Source organism: Cinclus cinclus, chromosome 1 (genome assembly GCF_963662255.1).
Source record: "Cinclus cinclus chromosome 1, bCinCin1.1, whole genome shotgun sequence".
NCBI classification, from domain to species: domain Eukaryota; kingdom Metazoa; phylum Chordata; class Aves; order Passeriformes; family Cinclidae; genus Cinclus; species Cinclus cinclus.
The window spans coordinates 4,995,048-5,009,387 of NC_085046.1; the positions used below are offsets into that span (position 1 = coordinate 4,995,048).

General features: G+C 39.9%; 1 protein-coding gene across 5 annotated transcripts in view; it reads left to right on the plus strand.

Annotated features, from left to right (window-relative positions):
* LOC134051962 (sodium channel protein type 5 subunit alpha-like) overlaps window positions 1–14,340 on the plus strand; it is a 169,166-nt gene that overhangs the window by 23,378 nt on the left and 131,448 nt on the right. For all 5 annotated transcript variants that reach the window (XM_062506103.1, XM_062506129.1, XM_062506111.1 and 2 more), the window contains exon 6: window positions 1,130–1,360. In XM_062506103.1, the coding sequence (XP_062362087.1) occupies window positions 1,130–1,360 (231 nt within the window). The remainder of the gene's footprint in view (window positions 1–1,129; window positions 1,361–14,340) is intronic.

The window sequence follows — 14,340 nt, forward strand, 5'->3', positions numbered from 1 at the left end:
TCCTCCTGTTTCCTCTCTTTGCATTTTCTTTTCTTCTATTTAAATCAATTTCTCTTATTGTTGCCATACGAGTGACATGGATTATCAGAAACACTTATTGCTACTTACCAGCATTAATTAAATATAAATAGGAAAGAAGTAGCAAAATTACCACCAATGTGCAGCTGATATTAATGTCCAGCTACAGCACACCAGTTTAGAAGAGAAGGGTATTTTTTTATATAGAAATGGGGTTTTCTGTTGTAATCATGTAATATTCAATCAGCTCGAAGAGTGCTGATCTCCAGGAACACTTCAAAAGCAAGAACTATCACTTGAGAAAACTGTATAATTATTTATATGTGAATATTTATGGAAGAATAAACTGAAACTAGTGTTACAGGGTGAAATAATAAAAGAGAAGCTAATTTGTGTGACCCAAGCCTTTGGTGTTATGCAACGGGATTATTTATCCACTTTGGCAGCATACTATAAAATTATTAACTTTGCCCAGGTAGTGTTGGAGCCTCAGGCTATTTTACTCAAATAATTTTCACCGCATTTATTTGATTGCCTGTATTTGGCTTTTTTTTTTCTAATCCCAAATTCTTGTTGTTTTAAGCAAATGAATTGAAAGCAGAGGAATTATTCATATGGGGACAGCATGTTGGATTTGACACTAAAATATGTAAAATAATCAGGGAATAAACAGCATTTCCATACCTCTTCATCTGTTTATGTGAGGGATAAAGTTATCAGAATCACCTGAGAGATTTAAAAGCAATTCCCGTTCTCAAAATTCAATGGGATTTAGGCTTTACCGCCTTTACTGTAGCTCTATGAAAATACAAAACACATTCCATATATTCTTTATCCATGGATGGTTTTGTATCTCACTGTCACTCCATTCAGTTCTTCCCTTCCATTTTTTAATCAGTGTTTGTGCAACTCCAGGACTTTTGTCCAAAAGCAGGCCAAACTAGACATTCATAGTGACCACCCGTCTCTCCTTTCTGACACCCAGTTGCAAACACATACTCAAAGCCCTTCAGATTTCCCCTCTCCACGGAGATTTTCACCATGAAAAGCAGCTTTCTGCAGATATATTTCAATCTCTCAGTCTGTAAACTCTTGGCTTTTATCTCCCTAGGACTGAAGACCATTGTAGGGGCACTTATCCAGTCTGTTAAGAAACTTGCAGATGTGATGATCCTGACCGTTTTCTGCTTGAGTGTCTTTGCCCTCATAGGCCTCCAGCTCTTCATGGGCAACTTGAGACACAAATGTGTCAGGGATTACACCATGTTTAATTTCACCAATGGCTCCTTGTACTTGGATGGTAGGACGTGGAACAACTCAGAGGAATTTCTTAGTGATCCAGGTAAGATCCTCTTTGCCCTGTAATCTGGTTTCTGGTCATTTGTGATTTATGGGATTTTTTGTTTTGTTTTGTTTTGCTCTTTTTGTTGTTGTTTTTTCTGCATTGATTGTTTGGGTTTTTTAAATTATATTGACGAAGGTCTCTATGTGAATCAGCAAAAATGTAACTACTGGCTTATCATGATGTCAGTGTGGTTTTGAAAGATTTAGGTAGCTTTGTCAGAATCTCTATGGTGCAGTCACAGTTCATGCTGAAAATACTTCTGGTGCTTTCCTATGAAGTCCTAATTGCCTCACTGATGGTCTTAACAGCTTTAGGGTGTCTTAAATATTTTTAAAGCTCTGTTTTCTGGAATTGAGCAATCACATGAAAATTTCAACTCTGCGCGTGTGGGTCTGGTTTGCGTGTTTTTCTGAAGACAATTTCTAGCTCTTGCACTGACTAGAAAAATTCAAAATTTGCATTAATGGCCTTAAAAAATTCAAAAGGTAAAGTAAATCAATTCAGTCTTTATTAATTTGAGAGTTTTTTGAACAAAATCTTTTGCTGTTTGGCCCTAACTCATTATTTGGGTCAGGCCATCCTGTACAAACTCATGACCTTTTGTATTTTATTTATTGTGAGGAAAAAGATGAACCACATAATCAAACTCATTAACTGGAGTTTTGGTTGAGAGGCAGTGTCGTAGTGTCATGGGGTAGCTCTGCTCTGACCCTGTGGACCCTCCAGCCACCTGCACAATAAAAACCCCAAATCTGACTCGTGGGAGTCGCCTGGTTTGACCCAGGGCTCTGCTGAACCAGGGATTCAGCCAAGGGCAGTCCCTCCATTCCCCACTGGTGACTTCTGGCCTTTCTGCTCAGCTCCTCTCCCTGTGGTCTGAGAACCCTGGAAGCAGTGGTGTTGAGAACATTTCTTTCAAGGAATAAAGAGCCCTCCATTGGTGTCTTTAAGGCATGATGTGGCTGGTGCAGCATTAAGGAAGGACAGGTCACAAAAGCTCTGCCTGAATGAGGCTTGTCCTTGGAGCTGGCCCTGACCATCAGCTTGTGTCCTCTCAAAGCCCCTGTTCCAGAGCCCCTCATCAGCTGAAACTGCAAAGAGCTCTTGGACATTTTCTGGATGGTGAAACCTGCTGGAGCGTTACCCCATCCATGTTCCCCCTGCTTCCAGTGAGGAGCTAGTAAAGATATTTGTGCACCTGTGCTGGATTAAAGCTCTTCAGGGGTCCACTACCCTCAGATAACTGAGAGCTGTGTGAGGTGCTGCTTTCCCTCTCTCACAGGCTTTGAGGGATAAAATAGTGATGGCTGGAAGCATAAAGCCCTGCAATAAAGGTGAAAGGAAGAAATGGAGCCATGAAGATAGTCTGGCTCTCTGGAAATGGAAATAGAGTAAATGTGATACAGGATAATCTATTAAAATACAGATAATGTCAGGGCCAGCTGCAGCGTTGCTTTAAATGTGAGGAATTGTACAGCTGCTCCAGCATACCATGGGCAAGTTTATTTATGTAGTCCTGATATGGGGAGGAGGGCAGACATTCCCAGAAATCCGTATAGGAAATCCAGCAATGGTTAATAGGGCCAGCCATGAAAATATACTTGCTATCACTAGTGGAGATTTGCTTGTTACAAAGATAACCAGCTTGGTGAGATAATGGATTGAAGTGAATTAAATTTTGACTTTTGGTTTTGAATTAAATGTGGTGTCACTAGGAAGTAATAATAATAATAATAATGATAATAATGATAATAATAATAATAATAATTAATAATAGGTATTTTCTAATTGTATTAATAGTATTTTCTAATCATGAAAATAATGATATGATGCATTATGGTTAACAGTTGTCACTTTGGATGGACAGAAATTATTTAAATAGTGCAAGTGTTGAGATATGGTGCATTATGGTTAACAGTTGTCACTTTGGATGGACAGAAATTATTTAAATAGTGCAAGTGTTGAGGCAATGCAGCAGGCCCCTGAAGACATAGAAGAAGAGCAGATTTACAAGAAAAAAGTAGTGACCTCTGAATAAGAGCAATGAAGCGTTCCTCAAAATCCTGAAGAAGGAGGCCTATCTATTAGGCAAGAGAGAACAATATTAAGTAGGATTTTCATTTAATGTCCACTAATGTTGCACTAGAGTGATTCAGAAATGGAAGGACTGGCTCATTTTGTGACTAGATGGGATAGTGCTTTGTATTTCATTTTGCATAAGTATTATGGTGAAATGAAGTGACCGTTTAAAGGAGAGGCACTGGCCACAATTTAATAACAGTCTGAATTTCAAGTACTGCAGGGAATTAAGCAATACATACAGTTAGATTAAAGTGTAGGCAGACCAAATTAGATAAAAAGAGGAATATATTAAGAAACAGAATCGTGTCAGTGTTTACCCTGAAAAGGAACTAGAGAAGAAAATTGGCCAACATGTTGAGATAGTAGAGTTCACTCAAAGGGAGCACAGACAATTACAAGAGCTCTTTGGAGATTTCAAAACCAATGTGGCTGAGTCATTTAGTTTGGAGCAGGGATGCTAAATCTAAAAAAAACCCAGGAAACAGAAACCTGGAGTACTGTCAGAGATTCATAATAACACTGTGTAGAAAAAAGGGGATGTAAAGAAATAAAGGAATGCAAACCACTGGAAACTAAAATTGGAGAAATTCTTAATTCTCTTTATCAGGAAACCAGAGAATTAAAATGGGGTGATGTGACAGTTCTGCTGTTCTCATAGAGCAAAAATTTGCTTTGGATTCTTTAAGGTTTTATTATTTTAAAGGGCAGCAGGAAACCTCTGAAATGGCATCAGCCTCCTCCTGTGCCTTAAAACCATTTTTTTTTGTATGAATGGAGAACCAGAAATCAGCAAAACCCCTTAAATAGAGGGCAGTAGAGGGAAGAATTGCTTGGTGCTGCAGAAGAAATAGTTGAGAGATTTAGTCATGAGGTGTGAAGAAAGATAAGAACTCAGTTTTGGGTCTTTCAAAGCCCTTTTTAGTTTGAGATAACTGTGTGCTGTGGGCTTTTGTTAAAGGGGACATTTGGTTGTGTCTCTGGGACAGCCAACTGGGATGGCCTGGGATAGCTTCAGGTCTGCTTTTTTATTCAAAACTTACTTCATATCTGGGCAAAGTTCTGTAATCTTTCCTTATCTGCTTTCAGCCTCCAGACAGGAAGTTTTTTTCCTCATCTGTCTTCTCAATTCTCTCATTTTGGTTTTATGTACAGGAAAAAATTCAGTTTATAAACTTTGTATCATCACTGGCTTAACCACAACAACTCTTGATTTTTGGTTGATCCCTGAGGAAATAACCACCACAACCCCAGATTTCTATATCTCCTTCCCTTAACTCCATACTCAAAACCCATGGGTACTTTCCTGTTCTAGAAAAGTCATTATTCTATAAATCTTATCAATCCTGCATTGCAAGGTTGCTAATGTTGAGAATTGTTGGGTTTTCCCCTCTGTCTGCCATGAGATGATCATACACCAAATCCCATAAGGAATTCCTGCCTGTCCACCCACCATTTTTCTTGTTCTTGCCATAACCTCAATGGCTTCTGCATCTGGAGGAAGTGCCAGGTAACTTGGAAAGAAAGAGGCAAAATTACAAGCATGGAGATCCTGTGAGAAAATTCAAACTGGTTCCTATTCAGGTTCACTAATCACTGGAATACAAAGTCCTAGAATAAAAGTGTCAGCAAATATTCCTGATCAGACTGTCAAGAAGGGAAGTTTCTTGGCAATGTGATTAAAAGCTTAATTCTGTGAAAGAAACTTCTGCTAAGTTACTATGGGCGCCTCTGGTGTCTCAGTTTAATTACTGGGCACAGCAGTCATGATAGGATGAGACAAATTTTTAGTCTTCTCTCAACTCACAGTGGAGATTCAGATCTAAAATCTGCCTTTTGCCTTGCACCTCTCTTTGGGATGAACAAGAGATTTTTTTTATATTCTTACCACCCATTTAAATTGCTCATAATTTGAACAGCAATCTCTAAGAAGAAGGCTTGTCAGAAAAATTATTCCATTCTGGCTTTGTCTCCAATGAGTAATACTTACCACTGGAAACCTAGAGAGGGGGAAAAATGAAGATTAAGGGAGAAGTCATTCATCAGGTCTCCCAGTTTCCTCTGTACAACTACTCTTTGAATGAAACGACTGTGGGATGAGATTTACATCAGATAAAATCAGGCTAAAAAATTCTTCATGTCAAGTGCCAGTGGTAAAATTGCAATCGTTCATCTGGGAAAACGGTGACTACTGATAGGTAACTATTTTCCTATCTGCAGTTCTAGATTTGGTAAGAGATTGTGATCAATTAGCCCAAGGAGGATTATTTTTAGACATTAATAATAGCAAACCTGGAAGACTGGAGTTTTAGATGCAGCAGTGATTGTATGTAAAAATGAAATAAAAGGGGAAAAGAGGTTGAAAGTCATGATAGTTTACATCCAAAGTATTATGAAAATTATGAGATCAGTCTATCAGTATTGAAGTCATTGGTTGGTTATCATTAGGAGATCATTGGTTGGTTATCATTACACCAGCTGACTAAACTATAACCTTAATTTCAGTACTTGTAAAGATTTCTAGAAAAGCAGCTCCAAATAAGTCTTGAAAGCCTGTCTTGGGTTGTGGTGTTTAAATTAAAGATGTATTTGATGAAGTGCAGCTTCATGAATGTGGGAGTTAGAACAGATTAAAAGCTGTAGGATGTCAGATATGTCACTGGCTTAGAGATGTACCAATGGACTGGGTGTAGTTGATTCATGTAGCTGGTGATTTTAGAATCTTAAATGTCATTTATATATTCCATTATGAAAATGGATTATTGACTAGTCAGTAAATAGAAATCTGAGTCTTTTTGTTGAGCAGGGCTTAATGTGAGGGCTGAAAGCATAAGAAAAAATGCTTTAGAGGAGAGCCTTAAAATGATAATTAAATTATAAAGTCACTTATGGAATGATAGTCTTAAACTCCAGCATTTTCTTTTTCTTTAGACTAAATACCTTGTTTAAGACACTCTGAAAGAGTTCTGTTTTCAAAGTGTTCTATATGTGTTTTCTCTCAAAATCAGAATCTTTTAAGGCAAAAAGGAGCAACCCTGTAATTTCTGTTAGATAGTCCTGTCCAAGAAAATGACATTAAAAAAAAAACACCTAACAAAAAAGAGCAAAAACCCACAAACAAGTAAAATAATATTCAAGCTTTCTGAGCCTTTTAGTGGGAGGAATAAGCTACTATTTTTATAGCTTAAAAGAGGTGTTTCAGGGTTGTTATTTTTTTCTTCTAGAGTAGTTTCTGGCATTAACTTCATGGCAGTGATTTTTCTCTTTTTCTGGAGTCAAATGATGTGGCTAACAGTGTTCTGGGGAAAAAAACTGAACAACTTTTAAAAGAAAAAAAATCCAGATCAACATTAATATAATATTTTTTGTCACCTCCAGTTAGACCTGGAAGACTTAAGGTTGCTTCAGGCTCTATATTTAGAAAGATGTAAAGAATATGTGAAGTTTTGGGGATACCCATTCAAATTGTGGCCTTCTTGGGCACTTGAGAAGGTGTCAAAGGCTTGCGTGGAGCAGATGCTGAGGCACAGATCTGTGAATATATAGAAATGTATGTCTGCATGTAGATGAGGCTGTGGGTATCTTCTCTAAGCTCTGTGCCTAATTGCTATCTCTGCCTGATGGAATCATTTTTGTTTCCAGAACCACTGAAATGGACCTCTATGAACAGATACTCTGAATCTGAATGGGAACTATAGAGAAAAGAATTTTGTCTAAGTCAGATAATCAATGTAGCCAGTCTGGGGAGAGCTGAAGTTTTCGAGGTGTTGTCTGAGGTGGTGATAGAGGACAGCGAGTGTTTGATGAATAATTATGGAGGTGGGAGGAAAGAGAGAAGCAATAAATCAAGTTGGGACTGGAAGAGGTGTTTTATTATGTATGATTGCATATGAACCAGTGATTAAAACAAGGAACCTCTCTGGGCTTTCAGCTGGTGCTTGTCAGCATGGAATCTATTGACATTACTCTACTTTAACTGTAAATATTGTGGCTTTGTTCAAGTGCTGTGGGTCTTTTGATAAATAGCTTCATCAGTGCTCAAAAACTTAATGCTCTGATGTGTTATTAACACTGGTATTGTACCTGTGCATTTTAATTTTTTAAGCTAAATAGAAAAACAAAGTCCCGTCAGAAGTGCAAGTATCAGAAAAACATGGGAATTTATCATGCTGAATCCAATACAGTCTCTTCCTGACCATCCAGTAAGATTTTTTTTCAGCCTTGTGGTGAAAGATGAAATTTTTACAATTATATTTACAATCTATATTGTATATATTTGAAATATTTTGTGAAACAGGAGGATTTCTACCTTAGTTACACCTTTTGTTCTTATCACTGCTCACAGAAAGGAGAGATCTACTTGAGGAAAGATCTGCCATGAAAAATCCTAACTAAACGTTTTCAGTTTTCCTGCACCTTCAAATTGTTCTTAAACTACAGAATTAAAACACCACCTGGCTTGAGCAGTGAAGTGCATTTAAAAGGACTTCTATGTGCCCATTGAGGCCTGTCCATGGACTGCTCCATGCTCCAGGTTCAGCAATAAAGTGCATTGCAAAGGCAAGAGGCACCTTCTGCTTTTGCCTCTGAGCACCCAGCCCAGGTGCACCATGAGCAGAGAATAACTTGCATTTCTGCTTGCTCTTATTGCACTGGTTTTAAGTATAAGATAGATTTTCTCCTGATAATTTTCATCACTGCTGAATTCCCTCAAGTGTGGTAGAGAGAAAATATGGGAATTCCCAGGCTCAATCTGGCCTTGGCATACCTAGAGCAGCATCTCTCTGTGGCACTGAACAGTCCCATTTGCTCCAGAAAACGATTAGTAGAGCTCAAAGTATAGATATTTTTCTCATTTTCTATTAACATTAACTATTGTAACTCAGGGTATCCTTATCTACACAGGCAACAAATCTTTCTTTGAATGTTTTGTCCACAGGGGCAGCCTGCAGCAGCAATTTCAGCAGTTAAAATAGGAAATAGAGTGAAAAAAAAATTCCTTTATCTTTAGTTTTGAAAATTCTTCTTTTCTTTTCCCCCTTGCATTTTCTTAAGGCAAAAAACCACTGTTATCACATTCTTGTCACTAGGAGCTCCTTGTTCTCCTTTTCCAGAATACATGCTATTTTTTACTGTGATAGTCACCTTTTTTCTAGGATAAAAGATGCCTATTTTTTCAATTGCAGCTCTTCTTAAATTTTTCCAATCATTCTCATTACCTTCTCAACACTTTCCAGTCTTGCAGGTACCCTATTGAAAGCACTGAAAGCAGTATTTCTTCTGGATCATTGAGTCATTTAGGTCAGAAATTACTTTTAAGACCATCACGACCAACCATTACCCCAGCACTGCCAAATCCACCAATAAACCCTGTCCCCAGGTGTCACATCCACACATCTTTCAAACACCTGCAGTGGTGGTGACTCCACCACCTCCCTGGGCAGCCTATTCCGACGCCTGATAACCCTTCCCATGAGGAAATATTTCCTAATATCCCATCCAAACCTGCTCATGTGCAACTGGAGGTCATTTCTTCCATTCCCATCACCACTTGTTCCCTGGGAGAAGAGACCAGCCCTGGGCTGGCTGCACCCTCCTGTCAGGGCATTGTACAGAGTGAGAAGCCTTTCCTGCCCTCCAGGAGATCACTCCCACCCAGCTTGGTGTCATCTGCAAATTGACTGAGGCTGCACCTGATCCCTTATCTATATCATTGGAAAAGTTATTGAACAGAACTGACAGAAACAAATCACTGTTCAACTTTCCTATGTATTACTCCATCCTTGCCCTCCTGTATATCAATATTACACTTTCCTCTGATCATAGCTTCGTATTACACAAAAGTGTTGACTAAGAAACCCTACCAAAAAAAAAAAAAAAAGAATCCATCTCTCTTATCTGAACTTATACAGAGAATTTAAGGTCTGACAAATTTATGAATAGGTGAGATTTTCTCTTTCTCTGATTTACTTCATTTTCTGACAACTTAATATTCCACTTTGCATTTCTCTGCTCCTTTTTTTGTTTTTTTTTTTTTAGTGGAGTAGGTGTCTCTAGTTGTCCTCTTTCAGGAGAATGCCTCAGACTTTATTTACCTGGAAAATACTGTGTATAGGAGATGTGTTACCTCTCTGCTCACGCTCTCTTTCCCTTGTACTTATAAATGAAGCAAAACAGTGCAGGTATATCTCTCTGTTAGCCCACAGAGATCCTACACACTGACTTTTCATCTTAACCTATGTTTTCTGTCTCTCAGTCATTTTTTTTTATCCAATTTATTTGTTTTCTTTATCAAAGTAAGTCAGTTTTTTTTTCTATTTTTCCATCATCTGTCTGTAATCACAAATGCTTTTGACCTTTGTAGCAGCTTTTAATTCTTTTGTGTGAAACATTTGAAAAAATCCCACAAAACACAAAACCTCTACAAAACTTCCAGAGAGCTCACTTCAGCACTTTGCTGCCTATTCATGTGGAGCATGTCTAAACAAGTGGTACTAAATATGCTTTTAGTTATGTGCTATGCACCCCACAGCCCTAAGAGTATGGGTCTGAGTGACTGGTGAGGCACAGAGGCATAGAAAGAGGTTATCTGAAGATGTTTAAAAGCCAGCATGTGTGCTTATTGCTAGTCATTGTCTCCTGTCTTGTCTTCCTGGGGATGCTCCTGGGCTTGGCAAGGTCTCCAAGCCAATTTGACAGCATCTAAATTCTCCACTCTCCTCTAGTGCACACCTCCAAAAGCTCCTGATATGTTTTTCCTCCTTTCCTGATGTGCTTTTTGTTCCTTCAGACCATGTGAGCAGCACAAACCAGGTACTGTGGTACCTGGTTTCTGAAGCTTTCTCTGAAGCTTTCAGGGACGCTTCCTAGTGCACGGGAGCCATCTAGCTCAAGAGGACTTGATTGATACTTTTAGTGGCTTTTTCACAAAAGGGGAAAAAGCTGTACTGTCAAAATTTGAGACATTTTCTGTGCTGTGGTGACTGCTGTGCCTGGCAGGGAAATTGCTTCTCTGACTTGTCTGGAGAGTGGGGAGAAGCACTAACAGGAACCTACCAGAGAGACTCAAACTGAAGGAGGGCACTTTTACCACCTGGTTGTATGATTTTCTACAACCTCCTCCCAGCCCCTCCATATCTCCTGCAGGACAACTCATGTGCAGAATTCCAGGCTGTGCTTACCACAAAGTCATGCAGTTACCAATGCTGTACATAAAGTTGTCCCCTTGATTTCTGCTCCTTCTACCCCCACCAGTCACCTTGGCCATAACTCCTCCTGTTCCTTTTTGAACTGAAGTTTTGGAAATGCCCTCCCATGTGGTTACAGGGTATGGAGGCAGCAGAGATCTGGGCTAGAAGTGATTTCCCAGGGAAAGAGGGAGGATGGGAAGCAAGGAGAGGAGAGCACTTGGGAGCCTCTGAAGCTCAGCAGAAGGGTTAGCAGCAGCAAATGCCAGGGGACAGCAAAGGAGTCCAGATCCTCTTGTCCAAAAGAGCCAGATCCCCTGTCATGGGTTGAGCAGTAGGAGAATAACTGATTATTATAATTATTTGCAACCCCTTTTAGCCGGGAAGAACTAACCAGCGGTGCCATTTTTTTTTCCCAAGCAATCTCCCCTAATAACACCCTTAATACAGCCTGTTCCATGGCTTTTGTGAGGCATGTTTTTCATCTTCAAACACAATTTCACTTATTAGAGGCTTCGCCGTGTGTGACACAGTGTGCACACAGCAAGTGCAGCCAGGATTCGTTTTAATTATCCAGTATTACCGGGAGGCAAAGCGCGTTTGCGCCGGTGGGCGAAAGGGCGAGGAGGGGGTGTTGCCTATTTCCTTTCCACGCCATATATCACACCCCTAAGTAGATGGAGCTTTCTGAACTGCATTTTAAATTTGGAATGGGGACATTGGGTGGCTGTCAGTGCTCTGTGCCAGCCCCAGCTCAGGGAGAAAAGTCTCCAACCGGCGAGTGCCCGTGTGGCTGCAATAAATAGTCTGAGATAACAAACACCTCCCTGAAGTTTTTGTTCGAAAGTCAGCCAGAGGACTCTTCTCTGGGCAGTGACTAATGATATTTGAATGTTGCTCTTTATGCAAGTGTGATAATATATAGGGTTGTTGCAGTGGTTTTATTTTTAATTGGAATTAATTTGTTGTAAGATGAGTCAAAGTAACATTTCAGTCGGGCCTTCAAAGGAAGAGCAGAAACTGGAGGAAGAAGCTGTGTTTACTAAGCTGACTCAAACCTTTTTTAGTTTTCTGAATGAGAAAATTTTCCTTTCCTTCACACAAAAATGAGGAAGGTTTCTACCCTGCAGTCTCTGTTCCTGAGTTATTTTCTGCTCATTTGTGTGGTAGAGGTGTGGAAAGCACAAGCAGGAGCATATTTTTAATTGGAATATTTTTTTTTTGGTTTGGGAAGAATTTTGTTTATTCCCCCCCCCCCCCCCCCTCCTTTTAATTTGAGAAGTAGTAACATTGTGAATGTTTACGCTGTTAGAATCACCTGGTGTGGGAGGGAGCACTGCAGAAACCTGGAAGATATTGAGAAATCAGAAAAAGTGAAGAATGAAATGGACAAAATTATGAGGAACTGATTTTGGGATGAAGATATTGCAAGAATAGACAAGGAAAATTTATGGTTTTACCCACTTGCATATCATGACTTTAAAATTATGGCCAGTGTTATTTGCTTTGAGAAGTGTAGGAGGCAGAACATGGACTTGAAGGAGACCTTGTTGGTCAGACAATTTTTACTTTTTTTAGTATAACCAGGTAGTTACCTAACTGAAAATTCCTGCAGAGAAATTCAGAAAAAGCATTATGTACCCTATGTCTGTGACATCAACATTTTAGTAAAGCTGGTAGAAAAAAAAAAAATTAACGTTATCTTTAGAAAGAATGGGATGTTGTATAAAGTTTATGGACAAACACACATGTGCTACAAATATAATGTTTTTCACTTAATTTTACTTTAAAAAAAAAAGTAAACACCTAAAATAGAGGGTTTCGTTTTTATTTTCCATGTTTGTTTTTCTATTTTTTTCCCACTCACAAGCTGAAATTTTTCACTGAAAAACAAAAACAAAAATGAATTGCAATCTTCCAAGGCAAGGAAAAGTCATTCTGTTTTCAGGTGGCATTGCTCAGTTTGAGCAGATTTCAGAGGGAAAATCCTGCTCTGCATGAAGAAGGAGTTTCTAGTTCTTTGCCCACGTTGGAGTTAACTGATGGGAAGCGGAGGCCGTGGGTTAATATGGCACCAAGGTTGTTCATTCTTCAAACACGAGGGACGCCTTCTTGCTTCTTGCAGCTCTCTGATTGCCCAGCAGGCTTGATTGAAATCCAAACCAACGGGCTTTGAAGGAAAGATTGATTGTTGTGCACATTTTTGATAACACAGCAATTTGTCTCCCTGGGTATAAAGCTCTAATACCCCTTTCATTTATCAGTGGGGAATCGGGAGCTTGCCTCTTCCTCAGCCTGAGGTTTGTCGCAGTGGCCGTGGCACTGCCTTGCACAGACCCCATGGTGAAGATGTGCCCTCCCAGCAGCACTTACACACCAGTTCCTCAGCCTGCATTTCATGGGGCTCTTTGGCCCCTGCCTTGCTGCTCGTTTTGGAAATATAAATGCTTAAGTCAACAGCAGACAGCAGAATTTTGTCTGTTCTCGAGATTTCAGATTTCTTGTTTGCACACAGAGAATCCTTTTCCTCCTTAATCCTGTTCTCAGACTCTGTTGTTGTCTTCTGTTTTGGCTGTCCAGGAGATGTTTTGGTTTGCAACCAACACTGTACTCCATAATTTCAGTCACACCTGGAATCACAGAATCATAGAATGGTTTGTGTTGGATAGGACCTAAAGACCATCTAACTCTGAGAGAAACTGGTCTGGTGTGTTTGTGTCATTGACTCTGTGTATCCCAAATAAGAAGCCACCTGTCCTGAGCAAAGCACAAGTTCTGTCCAGCAAAACTGGAGGGTGAAAGGTGATGCAGAAGTGGCATCTTTCCCTGTTCTGTGGTGATTGATCACCAGTCCTCCATCACTCTCAGTCCCAAGTGTTGCTGTCACAAAAGGTGTTTCCGTAGAAAGCCCCCATGACCAGACAAAGTGGAAAAGCATCCAACCTGAGCGTGATCTGTGCTCTGATGACTTGTGAACACCATCACATGCCCCTGTAGCCACAAGCTCCTGGGCAGTAATTCCCTCTTGGCATGCAGCAGAGCAGGGCTTTTCCACTGCTCGCAGCTTACTAAGAAAGCCACAGCACATCTGTTCAGTGGTTGAGCCATGGAGCATTCTCTGCATAGCCCGCCTGGATAAGTTATCACTCTAGATTTTTAAAACATTTCACAACAGAGGGTTATCTTGGAATGGAGAACCTCATGTGAGCAGCATCTGCAGAGGCCCCTCTGCTCACAGAGCTTTACCAGGCAAGGCTGCCACCATCACGTCTTGGTCAAGAGGGGATCACGTCCTCTCTGCTGCAGCAGAGCACACCACATTATTTACCCTTCCTCAGTAGAGCTGCACACCTGTGCTTTGCATTTTTTATATTTCTAGAGCAATGCTTTTGTCTGTTCTTCCCTGTCACCATCCAGGTTTTAGAGATGCTCCTTAGAACATGTTTTCTTCACGCTCCCTTTAGAACACTGATTTTGCTTATCCTTTTGAGAAGAAATTGTTTGCTGTTCTGTTACTCTGTACGTTAGACTTGGTTGGCTGGGGAGAGAAGAAGAAGTGTGTTTGCAAAGTCTCTCATTAGCCTGGAGATGCTAATTTCCTTAAGTCTTATTGATAGTCAACTTGGGACTGATCCACAGCACTTAAATTTAGCTTGCTCTTCTGAGGCTCCCTTGAGAAGTGTGTGTCTCTCTCCATTGCTGTTACAGATG